Source organism: Diprion similis, chromosome 10, assembly GCF_021155765.1.
Source record: "Diprion similis isolate iyDipSimi1 chromosome 10, iyDipSimi1.1, whole genome shotgun sequence".
Lineage (NCBI taxonomy): Eukaryota > Metazoa > Arthropoda > Insecta > Hymenoptera > Diprionidae > Diprion > Diprion similis.
This window is the reverse complement of record NC_060114.1, coordinates 11886524-11905953: the sequence shown is the minus strand read 5'-3', so window position 1 is coordinate 11905953 and position 19430 is coordinate 11886524. Positions and strand designations below refer to the sequence as shown.

At 36.3% G+C, this 19430-nt stretch overlaps 2 protein-coding genes across 2 annotated transcripts; one reads left to right on the top strand and one right to left on the bottom strand.

Moving 5' to 3' along the window:
• Nucleotides 1-247: 247 nt before the first annotated feature.
• On the top strand, nucleotides 248-2237 carry LOC124411309 (cytoplasmic tRNA 2-thiolation protein 1). The gene is made up of 6 exons (XM_046890378.1): nucleotides 248-380; nucleotides 593-824; nucleotides 1091-1209; nucleotides 1334-1522; nucleotides 1690-1894; nucleotides 1964-2237. Exons 1-6 carry the CDS (start codon nucleotides 333-335, stop codon nucleotides 2182-2184), a joined length of 1014 nt encoding a protein of 337 aa, XP_046746334.1. The 5' UTR covers nucleotides 248-332; the 3' UTR covers nucleotides 2185-2237.
• A 519-nt stretch (nucleotides 2238-2756) lies between these two features.
• LOC124411210 (mitochondrial E3 ubiquitin protein ligase 1) lies at nucleotides 2757-4758 on the bottom strand. Its single transcript, XM_046890196.1, has 5 exons — nucleotides 4418-4758; nucleotides 4031-4236; nucleotides 3622-3806; nucleotides 3300-3504; nucleotides 2757-3225 (listed from the first exon to the last, which is right to left on the bottom strand). The coding sequence occupies exons 1-5, from the start codon at nucleotides 4520-4522 to the stop codon at nucleotides 2898-2900; spliced, it is 1029 nt and encodes a 342-aa protein (XP_046746152.1). The 5' UTR covers nucleotides 4523-4758; the 3' UTR covers nucleotides 2757-2897.
• Between the last annotated feature and the right edge of the window lie 14672 nt (nucleotides 4759-19430).

The window sequence follows — 19430 nt, the reverse complement described above, 5'->3', positions numbered from 1 at the left end:
GATTTTTACCATACATCTTAATTCATTCGGACATTTTTATTAATATCCCGTCTGAATCATTAGATACGTTGACTGTTAGATATGTAACGAATATTAATTAGAGAAAAATGTCTGCACAATAAGACCAGTAAAAATTTGTTCGTGTCAGAGGGCGCTCTCGGTCTCTTCTCCGTTGTGTTCAATGTAGTCAACAGTAGTCACCGCACTCTTCATTCCAGGCTCACTGATTTACAGTAACATGACAAGATATTAAAAATTGGAAAACAACGCAGCTGCGTCTAACGTACTTCAAAGCGATATATTTTCTGTCAAAACTCATCAAGCAGTCTATAATGCCTGTACCGTGTTCCGCTAAGTGCGGAAAAAATGCTACCCTCAAAGTAAGTGAGAACACCTTGTCTCGACGTTGCAAATATATTAGCTCAAGTTATTTTAGGTTAAGTTAGGTTAGGTTCAATCACGTTATCAAGACTGCGTTTTACTTGGACATTTTTTAATACAAATCAATAATTTTATCACAAACGTTTGACTGGTTTTATTCATAAATCGCTATCTGAGTGAATTGATTTTCATACGCAGATTTCTTTTGTAGAGACCAAAGACTGGAGACGCTCTGTGCAAGGAATGCTTTTTCTGGGCTTTTGAAATGGAAGTTCATAACACCGTTGTAAATGCCAAGCTATTTCAAAGAGGTAACAAAGTCGCGATTGCCGCTTCCGGTGGTAAAGATTCTACTGTACTTGCTTATGTATTGAAGTTATTGAATGAACGATACGACTATGGTCTTGATCTATTTCTCCTCTCTGTTGACGAAGGTATCACAGGTAAGTCGGAATACTTTCCTTGAATACGGTCTTTGAATGATAGAAAATTGCATGGTTTTGCTTTAATTCAATAGCTTTGATTAGTTCAACAAAATCATCAGTTGTGCAGGATGTATCAAAAGATCTTTAAATTACCACGTAACTAAGTCAATTCAACATTGCTACCTGTAGTAATGCTGCTTATTTACTATACTTTCAATAAGACAATATGAGAATAACACCGTATTCTTCCCATATGCACGCTATACCATGATATTTTTATATAGGTTACCGTGACGATAGTTTGCAGACTGTTGAGCAAAATAAAACTGATTACGAAATGCCATTAAAAATCTTGTCGTACGAGGAGTTGTATGGATGGACAATGGATGCAATTGTAGCACAGGTAGATTGGTGTTTATGGAAGGATAAGCAGAGAATTTAAAAATATCATTCTTCCTGCATATCCTTTAACTTAAAAGCTATACATCTAATTAAGCTGTATTATCTAAAAATTCGATGAAAATTAGGTGGGTCGCAAAAACAATTGTACATTTTGTGGGGTGTTCAGGCGGCAGGCTTTAGACAGAGGAGCTGCTTTGTTGGGCGTAGATTGCGTCGTTACAGGACATAATGCTGATGATATTGCTGAAACGGTTCTAATGAATGTTTTAAGAGGCGATATCGCTAGATTACAGCGATGTACATCTATCATCACAGTAAGAAGAAAGTTTCTTAATTCATTTGAGGGATAATTTCTAAGTTGTTAATTGATGCAAATATTTCTAGCTAGTAAATTCGTTTTAACTAAACCAATAACTCTTATATTTCGGATAATGATAAGAAATAATTTTGTAATGTGCGGATAATTGAAAAGTTTTTTTAGGCTGGTGCAGATTCGATAATGAGGTGTAAGCCATTGAAGTATACGTATGAAAAAGAAATAGTCATGTATGCCTATTTCAAGCGTTTGGTATATTTTTCAACCGAATGTGTATTCGCTCCTAATGCATACCGAGGTCATGCTAGGATGTTTCTCAAAGATCTTGAAAAAATCAGACCCTCTTCAATAATGGATATTATTCACTCGGGTAAGATTCGTGATGATGAAATATGAAATTGCAGTTCATTTCTTTTGAACTACTCTTATCATGCTTTAGGAGAGAGATTATCCGTTAGAGATGGAGTAAAGATGCCAGAGAGGAGGAACTGTACTCGTTGTGGATTTGTATCAAGCCAGGAAATCTGCAAGGCTTGTGTTTTGTTAGAAGGGTTAAACCGAGGTCTGCCTAGACTTGGGATTGGAAAATCAAATAAAGCTAAGTTACTTTTAGCTGCAACTACAGAAGGTAGCGGCAAAAAAAAAACTGTAGATTTTTAACTGTAATATAAACTAGACTAACTAATGACAATAATACTGAAATTTATATCTTTAATACGATCGAGTTTCATTGAGTCGATATTTTATATGCTGCGAACTTGAGTGAGCTCATCACCAATTGATGAAGTGAAAACCCATGAGTTATATGGCGATATTATGAAGCGCTGCCACCCATTTGGTATAAATACTAAAATTTTAGTACCGTGTTGGCTCGAATATAAGTCGAGGTTTTTGGCAAGTGACTTTACCGTCGAAAACCGTACTCGACTTATATTCGTGGCTTTTTAGGAGATTTGCATTATCAACTGGAAATTTCGTTATCGACCAATAATTCGAATATTCGCGCGCTGCGCGTGCGCGTCTGATCTCGATAATCGAAAATTCGAACTTCAATTTTTTCGAAGCATCAGTCTGAAGTTGGAATAAACAAATCGTTTATTAGATGTTTCGTGCGTACAATAATTGAGAAAATGAATCTTCAGAGTAAAAATAGAGTGGAATCTAGGGGTTCAAAGACAAACCAAATGAACAACAACGTTCGTCAACAGTTATAATGCGAATTCTGAAATCGTCTGACTTCTGGATAGTTACGGTAATTAAAAAAACTCAATAGTTTCGTTTTCTCCAACTAAATGTCTTTAATTGTAAAAAAAAAGAAGATATTTATACAGGCGAAATTGGTATATGTCAGCTTTTCACAAAAATATCAATGACTATATAAAATATGCGGGATTTTTTTGCGAAATGGTAGTTCTGCAGACAGGGCATTGAGTGATAATACCCTCGGCGCAATCTTCACACAGACAGACGTGCCCACATGGAAGTAAAATGATTTCCTTCGGATTCGAACGACACACAACGCAGATCTGATCTTCTCGCAAATCTCTGTCTCTTACTCTTTGTCTTCTTTCTTTACGCGACGCAGCTAACGATTCTCGCAATTCTTTGGCCAATCTTTCTTCTTCTCTATCTCTCCAGTATCTCCTCACCACTATTCCGCCTATCAGAAGGCCAATACCACCAAACATCACACACAACCACCTGAAACCAATATATTATCGTGAAAAAGTTTTTCGAAAATTTATGTCCAAGTACGAGATTGCTAGTCATTATACCAATATGTTTTTCTTCGTTCATCCAATTTTCTCAGAAGCGAGGTGACGGACATGCTGGTTAGGTAATAGGGTGTCCCATTGAGCGGTGGTTGTAATCTAATATTTCCGGATCGAGCAACCGTTTTTGACAATTCTCCTATGCCTGTGATAATCGCTCCATCTCTCAGCATCTCCTCAGTCGACTGGAGACCTCTTTGACGAACCCCTAAATGGTTTTCAACTATTTTAGCGAATTGTCGAAGTTCGGTTTTGAAATAAAATAGCAGAAGACGATAGCCATTGTTTTGCACATTTTTCGGTCATCAGAAACACGCAAACACACCTGTGAAAAAACCCCAAAGGTGATCTGTGAATGTCGGTACGCTCGGTTCAAAGTGATCCGATATTGTGTCCATATCTAGTATTTCCGCAGCCAGTGCATCGACTACTTCGATATTATAACTGCCATGTCGCAATACAAATGGCACGTTGTTGTAGACTTCTTGTATCGTTCGTTCTTGATCTGACCTATGCAAATCATCAATATCATCAGATTCAATGTTCGTCTTAAGATAACTTTTTGGCTGAAGAAAATTTTTAGCTTCAAAAAGCTTCTGTATATATCCCTGAATGATGTTGCGTGAATATCTTTGAAAGATTTGTTCTTTTATAGTAATCTATCTCAATCTGGGATTAGAAGAAGCAATTTTATAACTTTATCGGTGAAGTTGGTTAAGAGCTAGAAAACAAACCAGAAACCCGTTGTGGTTCGAGCGACGACATGTTCCTTGATGCTTAATTTCTGAACGACACCTGTTAGGTTTTTGTTTTTGACACTGCAGAGAGGCTCGCCAAGCGGTTTGACGATTCCTCTTATCGCTACGTAATCCAATTTTTGACCCTGCGTGTCATCGAGCACCTTGCCAAGGTCTGTGCCGACATCGTAAAACTCTGCGCCCTGGTAGGGAAAAAAAGAGTTGGTTTGAGGTAGCGGCAAAGGTCGAGTGTTAGCGAGAACTGGGAAGATGGTTAAACCTCGTGCAGAAATATTTTTTACAAACTAAAGCGTGTGTAGAGAAATTCTGATGAAAATATCGCTTTTTTTTCTTTCTAATTGCAGTAAATTATTTGTAGGTTACCTTGACGGCGGTGAGAGCGTTCTTACAGTGATAATACTGCTTCAAACATATACCAAAAATTATTCCATCTACTCCGAGCGCAATTATTTCCCCTAAATACTCCATGATTAGGTTATGTTTTCATTTATGAAATTTCTGTTGCTCATATTGCAAATTTTACGTCTGTCATTCTAGTTAATTTCGGTAATTTTTTTTTTACAGATATGTATGTGCACGCAGGTTACGCTAGATTCTGAGTCTAGCCTGCGAGACCAGAAATCAAGTTCAGACCTATAACCCAAAAATGTTGGCCCCTTTTTTTTCTCCCATGCACCTGGGTTTTTCTGCTCGATTATGTATCTATGGCCTTTAACCACAGACTTGTGCTTTGGACTGAGATTGAACTCTCCGCGAGGTTTTCTTATCCATTATAGGTATTCAAACGCCCTGATGGTAAATGGCTAGTGTGAACGTCGAATCACTGATATGCGTACTAAATCAGTGGTTCGAATCCTAACCAACGGTTTGCATTTTGTGCCATAATGTCTTCTTGACCGACTGAAGTACCGTTCCAATCCCCGAATGAGAACGAAAAATCTATCTACCTTTTTTTAGTAGATTGTTTGCGATGCGTTGAATTACGGAACCATAAATTTGTTATCCAAAAAATTATGAATTATGTCCTTTTCGAATAGACGAAATAATTGGGTTTTTTTTTTTTTTTTTTTTTTGTGATTCTGATACATATTCGTATCACAAATAGCGTTGTATTTTTTTATAATCGTCGAATGCGAGTGTAAAAAATCTTTCGATATATATTCGAATGTTCGATAAATTCGATAAGACATTGCCGATTATTACGAAACCCTCAAAAAAGAAATTGTTTTGAAATTGTTTCAACTCTTTAAAAAATATATTGTTTTTTGTGCTTATGCATTTCACTTGAAAGGCTCGAAAAGTACGTATACGTATAAAGCACAAACCGTTCAAAAAATGAAAACAACGGTGATCATACTGACAATGAGCTGTCGAAATGACTTTGTAGGCGGTGCGTGGAGGGGATAACAAACCGAGCTGGATTACCTTCCCCTACAGCCCCGAGAGCGCTCTTACAGAGAGCATCGACTGTATATAGCCGGAGGTATCAGGCTCGTGCCCAAAGTTTACAGTTTCAATAAAAATTTATTCGAAGGACGTATGTAGTTGCAATAGGCAGATAATATTTCATGTATGAATAGATATAGTTGGAAGAGTAATATAATCTTATGATGATACGACTCTACTAGTGTGACGCATTTTAATTTTTGTACTCAAGGTACAACGGTGTCAATATATTTTTCGAGTCGCGTGGAAACAGTTATTGTGTTTGTATTATTTCGACGTGACTCATACAGCGGTTATTAATACACTCGAAATCACGATCGTACGCGTTGTAATGAATAATTAATTTTATTCATAAAACGTGGCAATATGCGTTGCGTGCCAGATTGAAATTCGTCTTACGTTATTGTCGCGGTTTCGCACTCGTTAAAAGAATGAACTTTTTACTGAACGGTTCAACGTAGTTTCTTGACCCTTTCATTCTTCCGAATAACGGCGTGACAAAGAAAAGCCATGCAGGCTCTGGTGGTACGTCTTTGAACGATTAATAGCATCGGTATAATCTTCAATTTTCTGATTATGAGGTAATATTAGCAATTTCAACTGCATAACTAGATATATCTATGTTTGAAATCATATATATCTACACGACGGTGTGTGGAATCGTTTAAACGGCTTTCAGATGATTACCGCGCTGTATTAAATACAGTATTTTCTAGTTTTCTCGAGCTATAAATACTATTGTACAATTATACTTTTACACACTTTTGCGTCGCAATAACAAAGTCCTCGCTCGACACGTAAATTATGCAAAATATTTTGTTTTCTTACTTCGAAACTGTGTATAAAAATGGGCACGTCAGTATGTGTACACAGCGTCTAACTATGCATAACACAATACCTATAGATATATATAAAACCAGTTTTCAAACGCTGACTTTTAAGTTCCGTGAGTTTATTTATCTGCAGCTTCGAGGTCGAGATAATGATCTTATAAAAACTATGTATAGGCTCATCTATTGCCGATTATTACGGCTAATTAAAATGTTGACAATGGACTATTCGTAGGGCTCATCACATCAGGCTCTTTGCTTGAAAAAAGTGTCGTAAAATGGTCATGAATTAGTTGAAAAAGTGGAGTTACTTGTGAACAAGATGTTGAATTTTGAATTAACATTAGTCGTCCGTTGTTGGTTTTAGTATGATTTTAAGGCTTATTTCAATCTGTTTCGTCAAATCTACCGTCAGGTATTACGTTAGGCTCGTTAACCTCGTTCTGAATTCTTTCTAACCTACTGTGGCGAGAATAATTGGATACGGTATATTTTTTTCAAGTTCCAACTTCTTAGAAAAATCGTTTATCCTAAATTATTCGTATCCATTTATCATCGTTCGAAAGTACCCGTGAAATTACGGGACACTTGTTTCCGACGGAATGATTTGGAACCTTTGTGACAAGCAATTAATCTAATTAATCTCACTGCCATTGACATTTAAAATCAAGCTAGTCGTTACGGTTGAAATAAAGTCGATGGACAATTTTTGCGTGATAATCGATCTTATTTAAACCAAACCTCGGAATTCACAAACAACTTACTTACGACTTAATATCACCAGCTCAAATTCTGTAACGTTTTTTCGTGATGCAAACGATATGTACCAATGTTTTCACCCTATTTCAAGTAACGAAAGACAGAAAAAAATATACCGTCTTAAACCGATTTAAAAATTTTCACGTGCCAAGGCAATAGTTCGAGTGTCAAATGTACGGGATAGAAAAAGGTTTGTCTCTTTTTATAACGTAGATGTATGTTGTTTAAATTACGAAATATTCAATAATAGATTTCGAACCGAATCGGAATATGAAAATTGAGCCTAGCTCATTGTCAACGGTGACAATCTGATCGTGACTCGTCTCATTCTTCATCGACGTTCGTACAATTCAGTGTCCCAATCGAATACGGCATACACTCAACGTCGATACGTATTTGCACCATTATTGTACATCAGAAATACACTTTGCCTTAAGAATCTTTGCCGGTTCTCATACGATAATAATAAAACTGCGACGAAGTTGTAACACGTCATGACGTAGGCGTTGGTAAAGTGTAGGCAGACAATCCACACTAGACTGTGAATTGCGAAGTCTACACTTCTTTGTATTTTCGTCTATAAGTTCCTGCAAGTATTGCAATGTATACCCAAACGGTTTAAGATCGTAACGGCTGACGTTATCGCAGAGTTTAATCCTGTTTACATTGGGTTAAATATAAACATGTTCGGCGCAAAACGGTAAAAAAAAAAATTATGCAACGATTCAAATTATTATAAATGGCACTGATGTCAATGCGCAGTGATTAGTCAAGATGTCGATTTAATAAATTGGAGACAATTTCAATACATGATGCAAAATTAATAAGATAATCCTTGCCGATATAAGACAAGGTAGAAAAGTTATAATAAAAATACCCATTTCTCGATGTTCAAAAACTCCTTCGAATTAACCTATTTACACAGTTTAAAAATTGGAAAAATCGACGCTCATTGCCCAGGTTAAAAAATATCTCCGCAGTTGCCGGTTTAATGTTCGAATTTTGTTGTCTATATTTAATTGACCGTAACTAATCAACGAAAGAGACAAACAGACGGCTCGCTGACGTTTGCGCAGTTTTAGTGTTGAGAAAAATTTTAAATACCAGATTATGGTTGGGGACACAAAATCTACAATCTTGTCTAATTAAATATTTATCCATACAATTATGCATCGATATAGGGTGAAACTTCCTTTTACTGTCTTTTACTTGTAATTACAAGGCAGTGAGAATTGACAGTATGAGACCAGAGATTCGGGGGATTGATAAAAAGAATCTTATAGATTCCTGAAACTATGGAATTATAGCATATGGTCTATACATAGTACATTTAACGCTTGAAAAAAAAATCGTATTTTGCAAATAAAACCTAATGCTAGTTTTTTTTCATTGATTTATTCTTCACTCCAATATCATGCGTAAGGTATTTTCCGCATGCACCGAAATCTCAAGTGAATTCTAAAACATGTTAGAATAATGAAAATATGTAAATGACTTGAGAGTGAGGTTATAAATCATACATTCGAAAAGATTAGAAGTGACATAATAGTCTAGACTGTACGTACATTATCTTAAATCAATTTATTCTTCTTATACAAGCGATCGTTATCGGTTCGTCAATGCTTTGTGAGCAGTTCGTTTATAGACATAGATGATATATTTGAACGTCGATTTGAGTTCATCGAGCGCATCGTCGGCTAGACCTTAAAATCTTCGGAAATCACAAATTATATAACATTGATGACTTCGAGATGCAGGGTTTTATTCGAAACACCATATAAGACCAAAATTCTACGCAGTACCATTATCTAGTATAATTTTCGTCAAAAACAGAACTAAGAAACTCCTAAAGTCGTCTTCTTTCTCATCAACTTTGACCCCATCAGGCTATAAGGTGTGATATGTATTTTTCAACGTTAACGTAGCTCGGGTTGTAGTTTCTTTTTTTTTTTTATGTACGACAATCTGGTGCTCTGGTTATTAGGGGCCAACTTCATGGATGTATAACTTGTATAATTCAGTAGTAAACGTAGAGAAGGAAGTATTGCGGTGGAGTCTTGACGCAGTCCCAATTTCCTAAGTTACCCTAGACTCTTTTATACGTTTCCTCAGCGCCAGCAGCTATAAAGCGTGAGTAAGAGGTGATTTACGACTGCAGTCAGCGACCGAAAAATCAAGAGAGTAAAATAAGAAAATAAAGAGGAGTAAGAAGAGCATAGAAAATGAAGGAAGTTGAGGTAGAGTATGAGAGAGTGAAAAAAAATTACGGTAGCGATATATATATATTTTTTTTTCGAATCAGAGAATTTCAATCGCCAGCAAAAAAAAAAATCACGTTATCGTTTATCAATTGGATTATATTCAATTTCAATAGCATTGTTAGATTGATTGATCACAGATTGTCATTCTGTCGGATATAATAATATATTTTCAGCGCAAAGTCCTTCCACACAACGATTAAGCGTGATAATTTTATATTTGCAGTACGCGAAAAATTGATAATAATAATTGCTGAATTTGCTGATTCCCTTATCGTCCTCAGCTGTCACGCCAGACAAGCTTTTATGTACACCAAGACTAATATAGCTCGTTGAAGTAGACTCTTGACTAATCTCTCGAGCGATACAAGTATTTAGAACTTTATATTTCCTTTTTCAACCCGACTGATCGAAGCGTCGCGACTAGCCGCCCTCTTTATTGTATGCATGCACTTTGGGACAGTGATTCTGAGGCGGATAATTTCTTTGTCAACTCGGTTATGTTGGCAATGAAGAATCAGTCCGCAGCGCCACCGCTGAACAGTCGTGAAACAGGCTTAATCTTCGTAAACATAACATAACCTAAAAATTCAAAATTCAAAAAGAAAATTGAGTCTGATTTGTGGGGGGCAGGCGGTGGCGCTGCGGGCTGATTCTCCATTGCCAACGTAACCGACTTACCAAAAAATTAGCCGCCTCAGAATCACTGTCCCCAAGTGTACACATAGACGCAAAGTAGCGATCGTCATCTGAAAGTTGTAAATTTTTCAAGCAAGTTTAAACGGTTTATACAGCTATAGATGTATGTATATTCGTATACCTGTAGAATATCAGCTCTGAACCACGTGAAGAATTTTTACGCTGTTATAATTAAATGAGCGCAACGCTAATGCGAGACGTGATAGTGTCACTAAGTGCTAACTTCTGTTGGGACCTACTCCGGTGTATTACATACATACCTATACTATGTTCTCAGGATTCTATGATCGCTGATGCAAGACGTTGAAGCGTTGGAGGCCAATTTCTCGCTTCTGTGTGACATTATAACTTAGTTTGCAGAATTTTATAAATATAATATTCAGATTCGTGGAAGTAGTAATAGAATGTTTTTTTTTTTTTAAGATGGCAGAAGACGGTATAATACAGACTTCTCGAAAACATCAGAATTAACATAAAATCGTGTTGTTGATCGACCATAGTTGTCCGGGAACTATTCCCACGGTTCTATAAGTAACTGTGAGTAAAGATAACCGGGATTTTTATGACTGTATAACGGATCGAATAATTTGCAAGAATCATCGCTGTTTTAGAATCAATCCTTTCACTCGCTGTTGGCGCGTAAAATGCGCCACGCTCGATATGCCATGTGCGTATTTCCCTGCGAAGTACACGGTATACCTATAATATAATCATAGCAGCCGTGTCAAGAAACTTGGAAACAGGTTCAGGGACGAAGTTCGCGCGATGTACGCAGGACTCGAATAACTACTGCGCGTCTTATTTTTCAATGTAAATCTCAACTTGCACACATTTGTGAAGTAAAAAGTATCCTAAAGCTGGATTTTTTCTTACCTAAATTTCACGAATTTTTGCTTTCGTGAATTTCGATGATTTTAAATATAATTTTCGATGATTTCATCTGGTATCTATAATTTTTTAATTATTAATTTTAATATAATAAATAAATTTAATTAAATATTACGCCTTTAATTATTTTCTACTTCTGGGAAAATTTCACATTATTATTATTATTATTATTATTATTCTACTTTGTGTTTTGATATTGACAGTTTGCGTCTCTCAATGACAATCCGCATTGGTAATTATTATTAATACTATTTTTACGAAGCCTCGAGTTTTTACTACAGCTCTGATAATGGTATGAAATCTGCGATCAGTCAATCTTGTAAAATTTCGCTGACTTAATCGAAAAATAGTCTTGTTTCAATCTGAAGACACGTATTAGCCGCGGTTGATCAGTTGTATTTATACAAATTCAGCCTGATACAGGAACGTTTATACCTGCAACGCACGTGAAGAATATCGAATGACTTTTACAATGAAAAAAAAGTAAAGTTCGCGTAACTTGTTGGAAGCGCGAACAAGTTGATTATTACCTTTGGCTTTTGATGGCGGACGATGCGAGTGATTTTCGAACTTCTGCAATTAATTATCCGTATGATGAAATTCAGATAAAATATATACGATGAATAATTATACATCGATAATAATTTTAGTCGTTATGACGCACAACTTGCAATATGCATATACAAGCTGTATTATTGTTTATGTTACTGCCTTTTTTTTTTTTTGTTGTAAATATTGATTTTACGCGATCGCTATATTAAACAAATAGTATCTACCTGCTGGTTGTACTGTTCGAATATAGATATGTTATGTCTGTTCTCGTTCAACTTGCGTGGAACAACAACGAGAGTAAACGAATAACAAAACAAAATACTTCCCTCGTTGATGCAGATGATCGTTTCATGCAAGTCGGATAGATTCAAACTTAAGTATGGGAATGACATTGACAATAAATTTTCAAACAAAAAAAAAAAAAAAAAGAAAACTGATGATTCTGGTAATATAATAATTAACTGGAAGCCAGGTTGCCTCGGTAAGCGAAAAAAAAAGACTAAGATAAAGTTAACATCAAAATTCGAACGTCACATATGACGAAGGAAGAAAAGCTCGAAACTTTTTCTATTTCTTTTTTCACGTAATGCGCCTTGAAGGAGTTCTTCCAATCATTAATGACCATTTTTTTTCTTCGGTTTGCACTGAACAGATCGATCTGCATTCTCTGGAGCTTGCAGAATATACAAATATTTCCCAGGAGATCTCTCCGCGTTTCTGGATAATTGTAAGCACGCACTACTGGAATTACGCCAACCTTGCAAATACCTACACCTGATCTGAGAATTAGCAAAGCCTTAGATGCCAGTAACCAGGAAATAAACGCTGTGACAATTTGCAAACGGCGCATAAACAGTAATTATACCTACATGCGTAGAAAACGTCAAACAGTACTCAACTTTTAAACAATAAGACTTATGAATAAAAAATATTCTTCCGCGTATCTTTTTATACACACGCAAATCACATTATTCTCTCTCTCTCTTTATTCCTTCGAAGACGTTATACTTTTTATACGTGTAATATTAGTCGATATGACTTATCACTTGTGTGAAAAAATTTCTGGTTTTCTCTCTCTCTCTCTTTTTTGAAAAAATTTAATTCCAGTTGCTTACGTCGGTTGGTAGAAAAAGACTTCCAACACGCCTCGAGTCTCGATTGACGAATAAAACCTTAGTTATTAATTCGTAATCCTTATTCTGAAATCCTCGCATCTGCACCGATCTCTCTAACCCACGTGAAAATCTGTGCAAATATCGTTTATCACATATGACACATACATACATTCACGTACGTACACCGTATACATAAGAAGGAAAAAACCTCGGTCTCTTACGTCAATGAACTGATATCGCACCGAGTCTTATTATATAACAATCAGTATTGTTACCTTCGCTGATATATATATGTATATGTTTTTTTTTTCTTTCTCCTTCAACTCATCAAGAGTAGGCTTCTCGAGGTTTTACAAGATAACGGCTCTGCAGATATGCCAAGAAATCTTTATAGTTCTGGGTATTAATTAAAGAAATAAATCTGCCAATTCTGAGCTACCGATCGGTATACATACGTGTTATAGTGAGATATAACACGTTCTCTCTTCTCCTCTCCTCTCCGCGAAATTCGCATGGTAACCGTTTCACGAGGTGGTGGTGAGTCAGGTGCGGCTACGTTTGCGAATCGTGACCATTGCCACGGTCAGCCGTGTGGCGTTAAAAAAAAGGAAAAAGAAAAACACAAAGAGACATCAAAGAGCCGTGGTCCATTACTGATCGTTCGCGATTACTGTAACGACGTTGATGTTGAGCGACGTGAGGCAAAAAGTCAGTACCGCAAAACTCTCGATAGAGTATAATAATCGTTCCTTTTTTTAATCATTATTATCATCATCATCATCATTATTATTGTTATTCCAAACGAGGAAATCGATTGGGTCACTAATTTTGCAGATATGGTCATTTCAGCAGTCTTCGCAGCTCCTCGAATCGCCTAATGATCAACTTTTGCAGAATTACCGAATGATCGACTTGATTCTCAGATCCTTGTGAGATCGCATCATCGAGCGTATTGGTGTTGGGTCTGACTATATCGTGCAGGTGTCATTACCATACCACGTACACCTTATACATCCGTATCGACAATGAGGAATGAATCAACGTAAAGGATGAACAGTTATGACTCGATCTCTTAGTGAAAATAATTTCTACGCCAACTTACAATAAAGTACAGTAGACGCTAAAAATCGTAGGAAATTGTCCAGAAACTTGGAAGATTGTCGAAAATCGTAGTATTTTTTGCATAGAAAATTACAATCTTCTGCGAAAAGTTGTGCAAATGTATAATTTTCTGTAAAAAAAATTATTAACATTTCCGACAGAGACAAAGTAGATTTTTTTTTTTCGTAGAAACTTGGGGATTTTTGTAAAAAAAAAAAACTACCACTTTCTACAAAAAATTATAAAAACTCAAATTTTTTATGAAAGATAATTACTATTTCGCAAACAGGAAACGTGAATTTTTGTTCGAATAGTATTCTTAGAATTTCGTTGAAAAATACAATTTCTTATAAGCTCCACGAATTTCGAACCACCGTTATATATCGCATCTCTCTTAACAACTTAAGTATCTAGCAGAATTTGTGGCTACATTCGAAGACTGATCTTCTCATTTTTGACTATGATCTAAACGGAATTAGAGAATCCGTCGTATATATTTGAACTCACCTTGTCTCAACAGGCGAATCTGGTGAAAAAAGTTATTTTTCCAAACCAGGATTTTAACGATATTGTACAACAAATTATATCCATTTCAACATTTGATACAAGAAAAACGATCGCGTAAATGCGAGTCATTCAACAATTATCTATAAAAAACGATGATAATCCACGAAACAGTACGATAACCTCAAATTCGTAGTTAGGTGTCGAAATTATTTCCACCAGGGGATGCTCAAGACGTTATATTCGCGTTCATCTCACCTCTACGGATCCTGCGAGGAGATCTGCTTATTGCGCAATGTTACTTTATACTGCGAGAAACGATTGGTCAGAGTCAAGGTACCTTGTACGTTGGCCTAGGTAACCCAGTGACGCGTTTCCTGGTAAGAGATTCAAGCGTACGTGACCCTGTTCCAAAGATCAGATGTGACGCAGACAATCTCCAGACGGTCACAGCTGCCGATAAAAAAAGCTATACTACATACGTGGAAGGGTAAGATGACTACGGAGATTGCCCTCAGCCTTGGCACAGCTTGACGCCCTCTGCCGATTCGGGATTCCGTAGATAATTAGTATTTCGGTATAGGACGAGCTGAAGCGGTACAACTTCGTGTTTCGGAGGTGAATTTCCCTGCTGAAAGACCAACGGAAATTTACTATTGGAAAATCTCCTCATGACGTCAGAGTCTGGTTATCGGCGCCATTTTATCGCCACATAACCTAAGTTTTTGATTTTAATATGGACAAATTGTAATTCTTTGGGTTTCAAATTACTCCTGTAATATAAATTATCGAAATGTAATCAATGATGTACCTTTTCCATCATCCACGCGCGAAAAACCGCGGTCGACTGTCAACTGTTGATCCGATTGTATTAGTTTGATATTTTTCCACCAGATGACGCATTGCAAAGTGAAATTCTCAATAGCATTTCTGTACATCAGACATTAGTCTCTTTGTTCAGGCAGGTTGTTGGCAGCTTTCTCTGACCATTGAAAGTGGGCATTGTACACCGGTAGGTACACGTGGTGGGCACATTTCAGTTCCGTATTGGGCGTAATTCATGAATGACGGGCCAGCTACTACGGTTCGGATTACGCGGTGAAGATAAGCGGATTCTATTTTTATCACTTTGAAAATTGGCAGACGTTTATCGTTTTACCGTCGATATCACACATTCGTCGCGATAGGTCGGATCACTGAGGCACCTTGCAATCTTCGACTCTATCGTAACCGATATTTTGCAATCTTCGTCTGCGAAAGATTCTCGGAATCAAGATTACTGGAGATAACGGATTAGGATGTCGAAAGTGAATATCGTTTGATATCAAACGTCGAGATTCGTAGTATTCAAATCTAGGTTATACAGGTGGGGGTTGAAACTTGGAAGAGTATGAAAGTAGTCAGTCTAATCAGTGACACAAGCCATCGTTTCCACAAGCAATCGATTTCTTGTGATTTCGACTGCGATTTTCGTGATTTTCGAATCAATGAGATTACCTGCGATTTCGTATGATTTTTACTGATGTCAAATCTACTGTTTCATTCAATAAATCAAAAAAAATTTTGCATCTAGCATTTAGGTCTAACGGACCTTTTTAGTAGGAAATTAAATTTCCAACAACATTTTTTTATACACTTTTTCGGTCAAGTTGATTGTTTCGGAAATAACAGCGAAAAACCGAAAATTTTGGGTACCAATCAGCTTTAGTGACTCGTACCATCTCACCAGTGTAAGTTGGAGTTACACAGTTTTAAACACTTTTGAAGATCGTTCAACTCTGCGTAAATTGCGACCAAGAACAATGTTATAGCATAAAATGACACTAAATTATAGAATTTAAAAAAAAAAAAAATTTTTGCTTTACGCGTATTTTATATGGAAAATTTTGTCTTGTTTTTTCGAAAAACAACATAGTCGAAAAAAAAATTACCCTAATCTATACGTGCACAGACTTTGGATAAATGCATACAAATGCTGATTTCCTTGGAAAGTGGATGAGTGATTCTCAGTGATTACCGAAATCACGTGATTTTTTTGCTGATTTTCCATGATTTCTTATAAATTTTGAGAAATCATGCGATACGAGCAATTTCTAGCTACTTCTAGCGATTCCTTGTCTGATTTCGGATGAAATGGTTCAATGATTCCAAAGTTTGACGTCCAAAAGCGTCGCTCAATCTCGGCTGAGACACACGATGCATGGTCATTTTCTGACGATTAGTAACCGCACGTAATTGCCTCGGGAGTAATTCGTTCACTGCACTTAAGATACGGCAGGTCATCAGGCGGTGGAGATCGAATCGTACATCGCTGACGTCACGCTATCACGAATCGGGCACGCCGCCTCGTAATCCGAAGCCGTGCTAATCGGTCATATTTTTTAGCTGAGAAAGTTAAGTTTTTGAAATAAATTTCGTGCGTAAGCTCCGGTTCTCGCGATCGAAAGCCTGCGGCTATGAATATACGTTGCAATACCTTTTCGACTATGTATTTGAACTGTAAAATCGTTATCAGCGTTATTCATGAACGGTGTTGAAATTCTTAAAGATTTTATATCGGCGGCTGATTTTGTAGTGATAGAAAAAAGAAAGAAAGAAAAAAATAAGTGAAAATAAAAATGAAATAAGATAAAATAACGATGTTATTACAAACCACTTAGGAAACTCGTTTGTAAGTAATTTATATTGAAAACAGGCGATGTGACGCACTCAAAGGAGATCCTCTTCCATAACAATTATTGTACAAGGAGTATTGAAGTCTCTATAATATTTTTCATTCATTCCTCGATAATGAACATTATCTATTACTTGAACAAATTGACGTTTATACTAATCGATCTACCTTCGCATATTCTGTACTCGGTGAAAAATAATGCCACGTTTTGTCTTACAATGGTAATTCTTGAAGGCGAAATTATATGGTCGTTCAGTCTTTCGTACGCGAGTTTTGTTCGGAATTTCTTTATTGCAGACTGACTCATTGTCAGGTTAAAATTAGAAACAATCGAAAATTAGTCGACAAAGAGACTGCGATGCATAACCGAATAAACTGTACAGCGTACGAGGAAAATCGTTGTAATAAATCATAAGATTCGTTGCGTCGGTAAAAGGAGCCAGTCGTATGAAATACAAAAAATCGAATATCCTTGAAGCACAAAATTTATTATCTATTCCTCAAAGATAAACTGAAAACCTCTGTTCTCTTGTGTATTTAAAAAAAAATTTAATCAGCTGTAAAAACTGAAAATCGTCGGTTGCATTGGAATGGAATGTGAAATTTCTGTTTATTTATATACGAGCGTATTTTCAAAAGAAACGTGGTGGCATTCTAAAAATAATTCTAAAAGTATAAGACATTATAAAAGTAGAAATAAAAATTTCTTGAAACTCGATCGTTCTTGACGTCTTCGATTCAAGCGCCCCATGCATCCTCAATATACCTATATATAGCTATTGTTACAAGTATTTTATCTATCAAGTGCCACTTGAGGCCTAACTTGGATTCGAAAGGTAGAAGCTGGATTTATCGATTCGCAATAAATCACTTAACCCGTATCTAAGAGTATACTTAGCGCATACCCTGCAGTAATGATGAAATATTCTGATGTATGAAATATACTTCATTCACTTCGGCGAACGGTTTCATTTTTGATGTGACGTCATTGCTCGTCTAACGTAACGCGGTGACGAAGCGCTGCCCAATCTTAGTTTAAACCTCCTTGTCATCGATCCTGCGAATATTTGATAATTAAAAATACTTGCATATCTTAGCAGTCTGATTTATCGTTTGAAATAAGAACGTTTTAACATATCGATGAATTGTCTTTAAGGTCAGCGTAAAGTATGATTGAAACCTTGTGTAAAACTTGTACGTCGTATATTATATACATATAAAACACTGTGAATATAATTATACCGCTGATAAATTAGTTGCAAAAAATTTCTCGCCATCTGAATTATAGCGATCGTTATCCGGTCAATTTAAACGATTCATAACACGTATCATATCCCCCCTTTAACATTGTCGTACGGAAAAACATTTCGTTGTCAGTTGTAATTGTATATTGCTAGGTATAGATACAAGCTTTAACATGTATGGATCATGTATTTATTTATTAATAAACAACACATTTTATCGACTGACCATCCGACGCTCAGAGGTTATTAGAGTCGACAGGTCTGCCTTATAATACCCAAGTCTAGGGCATCGTCATTATCGGAAAACGACGACGGCTGCGGGGCACTCCAATCAACGTGACGAGGAACAAAATTCTTATATGAAAACATACATACGGGAAATTCCATGCGAACGCGATGGGTATCTGCCCTCGCCATTTTTAATTCTGTTTAAAAAAAATTCTGCAATTGTTCTAACTCTAAAAAGGTAATCCGAAATTATTCAGATTTTTTATTCAACTGCTCAATTAATTACAAATATTTCAAGAGCTTTTGAAAAAAATTTTCTAAAATTTCTTGAAACTTCTATTTTTCACTTAGAATATTTCTAGACTAGTTCCATTGTACAGCGTTTTTTGTCTATTTTTGGCACATTCAACTTTTTTTTATCCACTTCATAGTGAAACCGGTCCCGAAATTTTTTGGGAATTTTAAGATCATTTAAACAATGCTTTAGTCGATTAAAAAAATTAGAAGTGCTTGAAAAAAAAAAAAATTGAAAAACATTCGGCCCATCATGGGTCTCGTCTTGAAATGTTTGAGAGATAAATACAGTTCTTGAAAATTTCTGGATAATTAGGAAAAAAGGTTCTTTTTAAAATCACTCTAGAAATTTAAAAATATTTAACCAGTTAAACAAAAAATCTGAAAAAATCGAGGGTACTGTTTCAGAGTTTGAACAATCGCTTAAAAATTCTTCAACCAAGTAAAAACTGGTAATGATCAGACGTTGGTTGCCTTTATCTCCTTTTCACAATTTATGAAAACGACGATTATTACTCAACGAAAGCATGCAGGATGTGTCTGAATTATCACTGTACACACAACGCCTCCCTTTGTAGGTAAACGAATTAGCGTAGCTCGGCTTGAAGGCTGCTGGTTGTTTTCCATAATACATGCGCTTATTGCCTTACCGATGTGTATTATGTAGCTGCTTTAACCCTCATCGCCGGAAGCGGAAGTCACTCTGGCATATGTATCACGTATGTGTATCGATCAGTTTTGTCGATCAAGATTATTACTGCACGCCTTTCACCTCTAAACAAGG